General features: G+C 29.9%; 2 protein-coding genes across 2 annotated transcripts in view; one reads left to right on the top strand and one right to left on the bottom strand.

Moving 5' to 3' along the window:
• The window catches only part of LOC111622021 (MOB-like protein phocein), a 71047-nt gene that overhangs the window by 9663 nt on the left and 47528 nt on the right, over positions 1-13856 (bottom strand). Inside the window, exon 5 of the mRNA XM_023364321.1 lies at positions 9334-9445. Within this exon, the coding sequence (XP_023220089.1) occupies positions 9334-9445 (112 nt within the window). The remainder of the gene's footprint in view (positions 1-9333; positions 9446-13856) is intronic.
• Positions 273-2758, top strand: LOC111622031 (ATP-dependent DNA helicase PIF4-like). Its single transcript, XM_023364329.1, is given in 1 exon segment — positions 273-2758. A coding segment is annotated over 1 exon segment (858 nt). The 5' UTR covers positions 273-1177; the 3' UTR covers positions 2036-2758.

The raw sequence follows: 13856 nt of genomic DNA, 5'->3' as shown, positions 1-13856 counted from the left end.
GTATATCCCATGTAATTAGTATATTAGTATATTGTTATTAACCTACTTTGCATTGAATTTTCATCAATGTTAAGCCTAACAAAAATTTTTTTAAAATAATAATCGTCACTATTGTATCATTAAAAATTAGAAAATAAGCCTCGTTTAAATACTGGTTCCCTTTCATGGTCGAGCCAGTGTTGCCAGTTAAAACACGTAAAAATAATATTAAAGTAGCCAAGACATAGCCAAATATTGTAGCACCACATCACTAGCNGCTACGCTTGGAAATTTGGATGGATATCCATATTATAGACGACAGAATCAAGGATCTGTTGAAATGAATGGGAAGTTGATAGATAATAGCTGGGTTGTTCCTTACAATCCATACTTATTACTAACATATAATTGTCATATAAATATGGAGATCTGTTCATCAGTAAAGAGTGTGAAGTACTTATACAAGTATGTATACAAAGGTCATGATTGTGCAAACCTTTGTGTTACTGAGAAAAACGAAACAGATGAGACAAAGGAGTATGTGGACTCATGATATGTGAGTGCACCGAAAGCAATTCATTGAATTTTTAGATTCAAGATGCATGATCAGTTGCACACTATCTATAGACTACCAGTACATCTGCAAAATCAACATATAGTGTACTTTCAAGGGAAATGAACAGGTGGCTGCAGATTGAGCTCAGAGGAAAGATACGAAATTGACAGGATGGTTTAAGTTGAATGTAGTAGATGAAACTGCGCATGACTTTACTTATTCCGAAATAACCAAACATTTCGTTTGGAAGGATACGACTGCAAAGTGGGAAAGGAGATAAACGGGAGGAGAGAAAGTAATTGGGAGAATGGTGAATGTAAGTATTAAAGACCCAGAAAGATACTATCTTCGATTACTTTTATGCCACAAAAAGGCAGTGACATCTTTTCAACACTTATGAACAATTGTGGTGAAAGAGTCCATTCAGGTAGGTACCTTTCAAGAGGCTGCGAAGCACAAGGGATATCTTTTAGATGACACAATTCATGAAGCCATTGTTTATACAATGCCATTCCAGCTTATGCAAACGTTTGCCTATATCTGTGCTTATGGCCTTCCCTCAGATGCTCTTAAGTTATAGAATGATAATTTACAGTACTTGACAGAGGACATTTGCTATGAGTGATATCTCAAACAGGGTGAATGTCAAAGATGTGCCGAGATGAACTTAAGGATGTAAAAGATACCCTGACTCTTCTTGGTCATTCACTCTGCAATTTCAATTTACCTGATGTGGGCTATGATTTGCCAAGTATGAATCAGATTATCTATAATTCAGACGTTGAGCAGGAGGCCGCAGATGAGATAATTAGATCTTTGAATGACGACTAACGACAAGCATTCACAATGATAATCAACGCTGTGAATGATGAAGCGATCTACCCTAAATGTTTTTTCCTGGTTGGACCCGGAGGAAGTGGGAAGACATATTTGTATTGAACTCTTCTTCATTACTTTTGAGCAAGGAATGAAATTGTCATCCCCACAGCATCAACCGGAATTGCGGCAAACTTGCTTAGTGGAGGTAGAACTTAACATTCTCTGTTTAAGTTACCATTAGAAGTCAATGAGACATCCATTTCAAACCTGGGTTTGGAGTCGAAAGATGGAAGAGATATTAGAGTAGCGAAGTTGCTTATCGTGAATGAATGCACCATGGCATCGAGCCATGCTATGAATGCCATCGACAGAATTCTAAGAGAGGTAACTGGACATCAAATTCCATTTGATGGGAAGGTAATGTTACTTGGAGGTGACTTTCAGCAATGCTTAAACATTCTCCAGCACACAATGCGACCAGCGATTGTCCAGTCTGGACTTAAGTATTGCAATTCTTGGAGCTACTTTAAGAAACTCACATTGCATACCGATATGAGATCACAGGACCCTAAATATAGTAAATGGCTGTTGAAATTGGGAAACAGCACTTTGGGGAATTTTTTTGAACTTGAACACACTATTGAAGTTCCCCTGAATTTCTTTGTGAAAATGATTTGGTGAAGGAGGTATTTGGCGTGCAAATAACTCCTATGATACCAACAATTAAAAATAGGGCTATAAAATATATATAGGGCATTACTTTGCCCTAAAAATGCTGACATCGACAGAATCAATGTTGAAGTTTTGAAACTTTTACATGAGCATGGGGAAAAACTTATTACAGCTATGATGAGCTACAAACTGATTATCACTAGGAACGATTAAATTACCCAATCGAGTACCTGAACAGTGTATGTGCAACTGGATTACCTCCTCATGAACTCCACTTGAAGGTTGGAACTATCATAATGCCGCTGAGGAATCTTAACACAAAAAGGGAATTGTGTAATGGAACTCGATTAGTCATGATGAGTTTGAGAGATCATGTCATTGAAGCTGAAGTGCTTACTGGGTCTGGATTGGGACAGATAGTCCTTATACCACGAATTGATTTGACAAATTATGGTTCTGATTACCCATTCACCCTGAAACAAAGACAGTTTCCTGTGAAGGCTTCGTTTGTGATGACCATCAATAAGTCACAAGGACAGACCCTTGACAAGGTTGGAATTTTTTTGTCTGAATCCGTTTTTGGACATTGACAACTTTACGTTGCTTTCTACAGAGTAAGGAGAGCAACCAATGTGAAAATCAAGATACTGAAAATTTCAGAACAAGGCAAATTGATTCAAAATAATAATAATTTTTTTACCAAAAATGTTGTGTATAGAGAAGGTTTATGACAGGATAAATGACGGAATACAGAATACAGTTAAAGAATATCTTCAGTCTGTAATACAGAAATACTGTTTGCTGTGTATTGATCTGTTAACATTAGTTTTTAACGTGAAGATTTATATATATACTTATACTTGATTTTTTAATTACAGTAGAGTGTCGTTTATCCAAATCAATTGGGGAATGGGGTTATTCGGATAACTTATTTTTCAAATAACCGATTATGTACGAAAAAATATATTAATGTTGAAATTTTTCTCCGTTGCGTATTGCTTTGCATTGAATTTTCGTTGATGTTAAGCCTAACAAAAACTTTTTAAAATAATAATCATGGCTATTGTATCGTTAAAAATTATTTTGTTTATTTTGTATAAATAAAATAAATATATTGAAAAATATAGAAACCAAAAAATATATACTTTAGAAGTTGATCTACTATCAAAAATATTCAATACAACACGACACACAGTCCTCAGAAAAACATCACACAATACTGCCAGAGCTGCCAGCTAAAACACACACAACAACAAAAAAAATATTGGAGTAGCCCAAGATATAGCCAAAATTGCAGCGCCACAGCACTAATGAAAATTTAAATTTGCCGAATGGAATGCTTTCGGATAAACAATGCTCTATTGTATATTCTATTTATTTCAACAATTTTAAGTAAAGAATATCTTCACTTTCTAATGTAGAAATACTGTTTGCTGTTTGTGTATTGATTTTTTAAGTTTTAAGATGAAGAATTATATACATTTATATATATATATATATATATAATTTAATACATATATATATGTTTAATACATTAAACATAAATGTATTAAACATATGTTTTATGTTTTTTTTTTTTTTACATTAACACATTAAACATAATTTATGTTTAATGTGTAACATATACATATAGGTTATACATACATACATACACATATATATATATGTATGTATGTATGTATGTATACAATTCTTCATCTTAAAAACTTAAAAAATCAATACACAAACAACAAACAGTATTTCTATATTACAGACTGAAGATATTCTTTAACTGTATTCTGTATATATATATTAAGTGCATCAAACTTTTAAAAATTAAGCATACACAACTTTCATATATTAAGTGCATCAAACGTGCTTCATAGAAATTTGTAATGCTGCTAGAACGCCCACTAGGGGAAGTCCCGGGCTACTACAGTAGAGCCTTGATTATCCGACCCCCCGATTAACCGACCGTCCTAGTTGGCAAATTTCAAATGTCCGCTAGTGATGTGGCGCTACAATATTTGGGAAAAATGTTTTGGCTACTTTAATATTAGTTTTACATATTTTAGCTGGCAACACAGGATAGACCATGAAAGGGAGCGAGTATTTAAACAAGGCTTAATTTTCTAATTTTTAACGATACAACAGCGACGATGATTATTTTTTAAAATTTTTGTTAGGCTTAACATCGATGAAAATTCAACGCAAAGTAGGTTAATAGCGATATACTAATATACTAATTACATGGGATATAATAATATACAACACTAATAATGGATTTTTTCATAGTTTTTGGTTTTCCGACTTTTCAATTATTCGACCAACCCCAGTCCCCAATTGAGTCGGATAATCGAGGCTCTACTGTAGTTTAATATAATCCAATAAATGATCTGGCAGATGTTATTTTATTTATGTTTTAAATTTAAAAATTTTATTTCAAAAATGTTTTACATCATTCTGATTTGTTTGTATAAGTGAAAGTGGAGGATGGAGAGATAATTTAATCTAAAACATTAAAATTTTTGACTTTGGTTCATTTATTCTGAATTACAAGTATGATTTATTCCTTTAAATAACTTAATATATTTATAAGTTGCATATATGTTAATTTTATTAATAATAAAAGCAATTTCCAAAACTTACCTCAAATTCATCAAATACTGCTCTGTGATGAAAATAAGCATGAGAAAATATTCTATAAACTCTTCGACAAACTGAACCTAATTTTGCTACTGATGACTCTTTGATGCTAACCCTATTATTTGAAAAAAAAATCAACTTGTTTTTATTTGTTTTGATGCTTTAAAATAAATATTAAATACACTACTATCATGTCACATTTAATATTTACTCTAAAAATTATTTCACTATTTACAATATTACCCAATATAAACCACTAATAAATTCCATAAAAATATTTCTCAGTACTAAATTTCAAGAAAAATGAATTTAGAAAAAGTGTTTGAATAAATTTAAAATTTATAGTAGAAAATGTTTTAATGGAGTAAGAATAACTAAAACAAAAAGAACAAGTGCAATCACTTTCAAGTATTAATTACTCATCATTAATTAAGAATCATACTCAAAAAGAATTAAAATTATTTCAAGATGAAACAAATTCATATTTAAAACTTATATCTTACACTACTCTTATGTCAGTTATATTTAATATTTCATTTTGTGTACAATTTGATTATGATAAATGCTACATTATCGTAATCATACAAACAGATTTAAATTTGTGTGTTCTGAAATAATTTTTACTCTATTCTGCATATGTGGTTCCTAATAATGAGTAATTAATGCTTGAAAACACTTGAGTCTTTATGCATTTCCTACTTAACTAAATCATTTTTTTTTACTAACTTTTCTTTATTTTTGAACTATTAATCTTATAAAGAGAGAAATATTAGCATGACATGTGGATCATTAATTGTGTAAAAAACATTTGTCTAATTCCAAGTACCAAGTCTGGAAATGTAAACTTTATCATGCTAAATGCATTAAATGTTATCTATAGTAAATAGTTTTAAGCTGTATGTTAATTAACTGTGTTCAAAATTTGAAATTTCCAAATGTTTAATACATCAGAATAGCATAGAATACACACACAAAAAATACAGCAAATAGTATAACTTTCCTGGCAAAAAAAGTTAAAATTGTGTATGGTGCCATATTTTATATACATACAGTATATATAAACACACACATACACACAATAAATTTGAACTTTGCAAAATTATAATGCAAAATTTTATGCATTAACATCAAAAATTACAAATTCTTTACAAATTCTTAAAACTAAATATGTAAAAANTGCTATGAGTGATATCTCAAACAGGGTGAATGTCAAAGATGTGCCGAGATGAACTTAAGGATGTAAAAGATACCCTGACTCTTCTTGGTCATTCACTCTGCAATTTCAATTTACCTGATGTGGGCTATGATTTGCCAAGTATGAATCAGATTATCTATAATTCAGACGTTGAGCAGGAGGCCGCAGATGAGATAATTAGATCTTTGAATGACGACTAACGACAAGCATTCACAATGATAATCAACGCTGTGAATGATGAAGCGATCTACCCTAAATGTTTTTTCCTGGTTGGACCCGGAGGAAGTGGGAAGACATATTTGTATTGAACTCTTCTTCATTACTTTTGAGCAAGGAATGAAATTGTCATCCCCACAGCATCAACCGGAATTGCGGCAAACTTGCTTAGTGGAGGTAGAACTTAACATTCTCTGTTTAAGTTACCATTAGAAGTCAATGAGACATCCATTTCAAACCTGGGTTTGGAGTCGAAAGATGGAAGAGATATTAGAGTAGCGAAGTTGCTTATCGTGAATGAATGCACCATGGCATCGAGCCATGCTATGAATGCCATCGACAGAATTCTAAGAGAGGTAACTGGACATCAAATTCCATTTGATGGGAAGGTAATGTTACTTGGAGGTGACTTTCAGCAATGCTTAAACATTCTCCAGCACACAATGCGACCAGCGATTGTCCAGTCTGGACTTAAGTATTGCAATTCTTGGAGCTACTTTAAGAAACTCACATTGCATACCGATATGAGATCACAGGACCCTAAATATAGTAAATGGCTGTTGAAATTGGGAAACAGCACTTTGGGGAATTTTTTTGAACTTGAACACACTATTGAAGTTCCCCTGAATTTCTTTGTGAAAATGATTTGGTGAAGGAGGTATTTGGCGTGCAAATAACTCCTATGATACCAACAATTAAAAATAGGGCTATAAAATATATATAGGGCATTACTTTGCCCTAAAAATGCTGACATCGACAGAATCAATGTTGAAGTTTTGAAACTTTTACATGAGCATGGGGAAAAACTTATTACAGCTATGATGAGCTACAAACTGATTATCACTAGGAACGATTAAATTACCCAATCGAGTACCTGAACAGTGTATGTGCAACTGGATTACCTCCTCATGAACTCCACTTGAAGGTTGGAACTATCATAATGCCGCTGAGGAATCTTAACACAAAAAGGGAATTGTGTAATGGAACTCGATTAGTCATGATGAGTTTGAGAGATCATGTCATTGAAGCTGAAGTGCTTACTGGGTCTGGATTGGGACAGATAGTCCTTATACCACGAATTGATTTGACAAATTATGGTTCTGATTACCCATTCACCCTGAAACAAAGACAGTTTCCTGTGAAGGCTTCGTTTGTGATGACCATCAATAAGTCACAAGGACAGACCCTTGACAAGGTTGGAATTTTTTTGTCTGAATCCGTTTTTGGACATTGACAACTTTACGTTGCTTTCTACAGAGTAAGGAGAGCAACCAATGTGAAAATCAAGATACTGAAAATTTCAGAACAAGGCAAATTGATTCAAAATAATAATAATTTTTTTACCAAAAATGTTGTGTATAGAGAAGGTTTATGACAGGATAAATGACGGAATACAGAATACAGTTAAAGAATATCTTCAGTCTGTAATACAGAAATACTGTTTGCTGTGTATTGATCTGTTAACATTAGTTTTTAACGTGAAGATTTATATATATACTTATACTTGATTTTTTAATTACAGTAGAGTGTCGTTTATCCAAATCAATTGGGGAATGGGGTTATTCGGATAACTTATTTTTCAAATAACCGATTATGTACGAAAAAATATATTAATGTTGAAATTTTTCTCCGTTGCGTATTGCTTTGCATTGAATTTTCGTTGATGTTAAGCCTAACAAAAACTTTTTAAAATAATAATCATGGCTATTGTATCGTTAAAAATTATTTTGTTTATTTTGTATAAATAAAATAAATATATTGAAAAATATAGAAACCAAAAAATATATACTTTAGAAGTTGATCTACTATCAAAAATATTCAATACAACACGACACACAGTCCTCAGAAAAACATCACACAATACTGCCAGAGCTGCCAGCTAAAACACACACAACAACAAAAAAAATATTGGAGTAGCCCAAGATATAGCCAAAATTGCAGCGCCACAGCACTAATGAAAATTTAAATTTGCCGAATGGAATGCTTTCGGATAAACAATGCTCTATTGTATATTCTATTTATTTCAACAATTTTAAGTAAAGAATATCTTCACTTTCTAATGTAGAAATACTGTTTGCTGTTTGTGTATTGATTTTTTAAGTTTTTAAGATGAAGAATTATATACATTTATATATATATATATATATAATTTAATACATATATATATGTTTAATACATTAAACATAAATGTATTAAACATATGTTTTATGTTTTTTTTTTTTTTACATTAACACATTAAACATAATTTATGTTTAATGTGTAACATATACATATAGGTTATACATACATACATACACATATATATATATGTATGTATGTATGTATGTATACAATTCTTCATCTTAAAAACTTAAAAAATCAATACACAAACAACAAACAGTATTTCTATATTACAGACTGAAGATATTCTTTAACTGTATTCTGTATATATATATTAAGTGCATCAAACTTTTAAAAATTAAGCATACACAACTTTCATATATTAAGTGCATCAAACGTGCTTCATAGAAATTTGTAATGCTGCTAGAACGCCCACTAGGGGAAGTCCCGGGCTACTACAGTAGAGCCTTGATTATCCGACCCCCCGATTAACCGACCGTCCTAGTTGGCAAATTTCAAATGTCCGCTAGTGATGTGGCGCTACAATATTTGGGAAAAATGTTTTGGCTACTTTAATATTAGTTTTACATATTTTAGCTGGCAACACAGGATAGACCATGAAAGGGAGCGAGTATTTAAACAAGGCTTAATTTTCTAATTTTTAACGATACAACAGCGACGATGATTATTTTTTAAAATTTTTGTTAGGCTTAACATCGATGAAAATTCAACGCAAAGTAGGTTAATAGCGATATACTAATATACTAATTACATGGGATATAATAATATACAACACTAATAATGGATTTTTTCATAGTTTTTGGTTTTCCGACTTTTCAATTATTCGACCAACCCCAGTCCCCAATTGAGTCGGATAATCGAGGCTCTACTGTAGTTTAATATAATCCAATAAATGATCTGGCAGATGTTATTTTATTTATGTTTTAAATTTAAAAATTTTATTTCAAAAATGTTTTACATCATTCTGATTTGTTTGTATAAGTGAAAGTGGAGGATGGAGAGATAATTTAATCTAAAACATTAAAATTTTTGACTTTGGTTCATTTATTCTGAATTACAAGTATGATTTATTCCTTTAAATAACTTAATATATTTATAAGTTGCATATATGTTAATTTTATTAATAATAAAAGCAATTTCCAAAACTTACCTCAAATTCATCAAATACTGCTCTGTGATGAAAATAAGCATGAGAAAATATTCTATAAACTCTTCGACAAACTGAACCTAATTTTGCTACTGATGACTCTTTGATGCTAACCCTATTATTTGAAAAAAAAATCAACTTGTTTTTATTTGTTTTGATGCTTTAAAATAAATATTAAATACACTACTATCATGTCACATTTAATATTTACTCTAAAAATTATTTCACTATTTACAATATTACCCAATATAAACCACTAATAAATTCCATAAAAATATTTCTCAGTACTAAATTTCAAGAAAAATGAATTTAGAAAAAGTGTTTGAATAAATTTAAAATTTATAGTAGAAAATGTTTTAATGGAGTAAGAATAACTAAAACAAAAAGAACAAGTGCAATCACTTTCAAGTATTAATTACTCATCATTAATTAAGAATCATACTCAAAATAGAATTAAAATTATTTCAAGATGAAACAAATTCATATTTAAAACTTATATCTTACACTACTCTTATGTCAGTTATATTTAATATTTCATTTTGTGTACAATTTGATTATGATAAATGCTACATTATCGTAATCATACAAACAGATTTAAATTTGTGTGTTCTGAAATAATTTTTACTCTATTCTGCATATGTGGTTCCTAATAATGAGTAATTAATGCTTGAAAACACTTGAGTCTTTATGCATTTCCTACTTAACTAAATCATTTTTTTTTACTAACTTTTCTTTATTTTTGAACTATTAATCTTATAAAGAGAGAAATATTAGCATGACATGTGGATCATTAATTGTGTAAAAAACATTTGTCTAATTCCAAGTACCAAGTCTGGAAATGTAAACTTTATCATGCTAAATGCATTAAATGTTATCTATAGTAAATAGTTTTAAGCTGTATGTTAATTAACTGTGTTCAAAATTTGAAATTTCCAAATGTTTAATACATCAGAATAGCATAGAATACACACACAAAAAATACAGCAAATAGTATAACTTTCCTGGCAAAAAAAGTTAAAATTGTGTATGGTGCCATATTTTATATACATACAGTATATATAAACACACACATACACACAATAAATTTGAACTTTGCAAAATTATAATGCAAAATTTTATGCATTAACATCAAAAATTACAAATTCTTTACAAATTCTTAAAACTAAATATGTAAAAAATTAATTTAAAGATTACATTATAACTCTAATATATATATACTGACAAGATTTCTATATTTCAGAATGATCATAATTAAAGAATAAGTGTTCAGACAATCTGTTGAAAGAATATTGGGCAAATTTGGTATATAAATTGTCCTGAATATGTGATTTCAATTTTCAAGATAAAATTTTACTTCAAAATTCAGCTACTAGAGCAAAACTTGGCACTGCTGTCCTCAATGTGGATACTACATATATTTTCTAACAAATTTTGGAAGATAAGAAACAACTTGCAATATTTTTATTTCAATTACCCATGTGATCACAGATATGGAGTATGGAATTGACAATTACATCAAAGATATAGCTCCATGTGCTTTCCATCTCCATACTGTCTAAGTTTTTAATTATTAAAATAATATTAAAAATATATAAAATTTAATAAAACTTTGATGAAATCTTAGCTATCTCTTTTGCTTTCCCAACTCTTCATCTGAGGTGAAATGTTAAAAACAAACTGGTATTAAAAAATATTTTAAAACCATTACTATTTGTTATTTTCTTTATTTTTCATGTATATTTTTTAATACCAGTTTATTGTTTTTAACATTTCACCTCAGATGAAGAGTTGGGAAAGCAAAAGAGATAGCTAAAATTGTATATAATTTTAATAATCTAAAATCTGTATTTACTGCATGGCACACTTGATAATGGAATGCAACTAACCTGCATGGAGTTGTTAAACATGTGAAATTCTATTTTTTAAGACAGCTAGTCTGACAACATTACAGATAAATTAGGCATTTTAGATAACTCCACAAAAAGTCACAGGGATTCACATCTGATAATCATGGTATCCATAATGTTGAAGATGCTTAGCTAATCACTCTTTCATGTAAAAAATGTTGCTGCAGTAAGACTTGTACCAGTACATTTAAGCCAGTAAGCGATGATGCACCATGTTGCATAAAGATTGTGATATTCAGATAATTTAGCTACTGAAGTGCTGGAATGACAAAGTTTTGGAGTATATCTTCATATCTAATAACATTAACAGAACATGTCACTGATCCTAATGCTTAGTATTTTTCCAAAAAAAAAAAAAAAACAGAAACAAATAATAATAATAATAATAACCAATGATAAAGGATGCTGTGAAACCATGCCAAGCAATTAGCTTTAGTGAGCGCAATAAAATTTGTTCAAAATTTTCATTAGACCTAATATAGTAGTTGCGAGTGTTCACATTATCATTCAAATGAAAATTGGCTTAATTGCGCCATAGAATTTGTCAAGGTCAAGCATTATCAACCAGCATCCAAACTACGGATGGTTATGGCAAATGTTTTCCACTTATCATTATTCCTAAAAATCAATACTAGACTATAGGATACCTTACATGGATGAAAATTGCATTTTCATCCATTATCTGGATTCTCCTTTTTTAAACCTAGGTAATATTAACTAGCTTTCATTCATAAGCTTGTTGTCTTACTTTAAAGAGATCTGACTTCTGAAGTAATTTATTGTGCAGTGCATAATAAACCTCAAATAGATCAAAATGCTTCCACCTTTGCCATTCCTTACACAATTTACAGATCTAGATTTTCACAAAACTTTCTCCACTGTTGTTTAGGGCATGTTTAATTGATAATATTGTATATTCAATACTGCTATGATGAGAATTTTGTATACTTAACTGTAACAATCAGAGTGTGCTATTCCAGCAAAGAATTGGTTATCTGAAACATTTTTGACTCTATTCACAAGTCTACCTCAGATTCATGTAGAACAGTGTTTCTCAACGGGGGCGATATCGCCCCCATGTGGGCATTTTTCCATGTTGAGGGGGCAATTAGTAACAATTTATATTTTCAGGGGCGAAAAACAATTTTCTGGGCGATATAGTAAAACATTATATTAAGAATAATTAGATATTTTATTTGTTATATCGTACAATAATTAAACAAATAACATTATACTAGTCACTAGTCTATTCAATGCAATACAAATTTGGCGTTAGCCTTGGCCTCGGAATTTTGAAGTGAAGTGGGTGATACTACGTTGAAGGGGGCGACGATTCGTTAGAGGTTGAGAAACACTGATGTAGAACTTTCTAAACACTAAAACATCTTCCATACTGGTTCCAGCAGATACATTTATACAAAAAACAAATGTGTTCAACCACTTTCAGAGACTTTTGTCAAGTTTATATACATTTCTATAAATTGAATGCTATTACTTCAACAGCTTTTTCTTAAAAAAAAGTAACCTTCTATATGTCACAAGACAACATTCAAATTAAAAAAAAATTAACGTATGAAATGACAAAATATGACACATCAAAATTTTTAAACTGTATACAACTTTCTGTAATACAACTGGAGACATATAACATTTACAATTTTTTCTAGTAACACACCTACAGTATTAATAACTCATGATTAAGGAGACAATTTACAACAAATTTACAACAATGTTAATGTTCACTACAATTGGAAGTAACATATCATTGCTTGCCATACTTGCCTTAGATTAATGTTTTCTTTATTATTAATGCAACCTCCCTTGAATATTGCTTTATAAATTTTAATAGTTTATATTATCCTTAGCTGTTGTATATCAAAGATAGGGTTTCTCATTTCCCAGTGTTTTCTTGTCCTGAGATTTCAGGAAAAAAGTGAACTGTTTCCCTGCATCCAGAATATAATTATTTTTAATTATATCCCAAGATATAATTTATAAAATAAATCTTAAAATCAAACAATATAATTATTTTTCATTTTTTAAAGTAATTTAATACATTCTGCAACCTCCAAAATCATAATAATGCTGAGTAAAATATGTATTAAAAATTACATTTGAATTAGATAGAAATTTTCACAAATAAAAAAAATTTATTAAAGTTTGTTGGAAACTGATTACAAATGCCTTTGAATTGAGTTGAAAATTTAAAGAAAAAAATGAACTTAGATTAAACTTCTAACTTAGAAGATATTTTTGTTTTTTAAATAAAACAATACAAAATATTATTCACAGAAATTAAAACACCTTAATTTGTTGCCGAGAAATATATTTGAAAAACAAACGTTTTCAACCTGATTAACAGGCCATCATCAGGTCTAAAAAACGAAAATGGAACAGATACGTTCCATGTATAGAATATAAATATTTAAATCAAAATTTAGAACAAAAATTTTTAAAAATATACAAGAGAAACGGAAGCAAATATAAAATTAACATAAAATAAAATTAAAATATACAAGAGAATATATAAAAATAACACAAAATAAACTAAAAAATAAAAAATATAATAAATCTTCCAATAAACTAATTCTAGCTTGAGTTTTTAGTGAACTTTTTAAT

Source organism: Centruroides sculpturatus, unplaced genomic scaffold (genome assembly GCF_000671375.1).
Source record: "Centruroides sculpturatus isolate CEXI.00-Female unplaced genomic scaffold, Cexi_2.0 scaffold225, whole genome shotgun sequence".
NCBI lineage: Eukaryota > Metazoa > Arthropoda > Arachnida > Scorpiones > Buthidae > Centruroides > Centruroides sculpturatus.
This window is presented reverse-complemented; position numbering and strand designations above follow the sequence as displayed.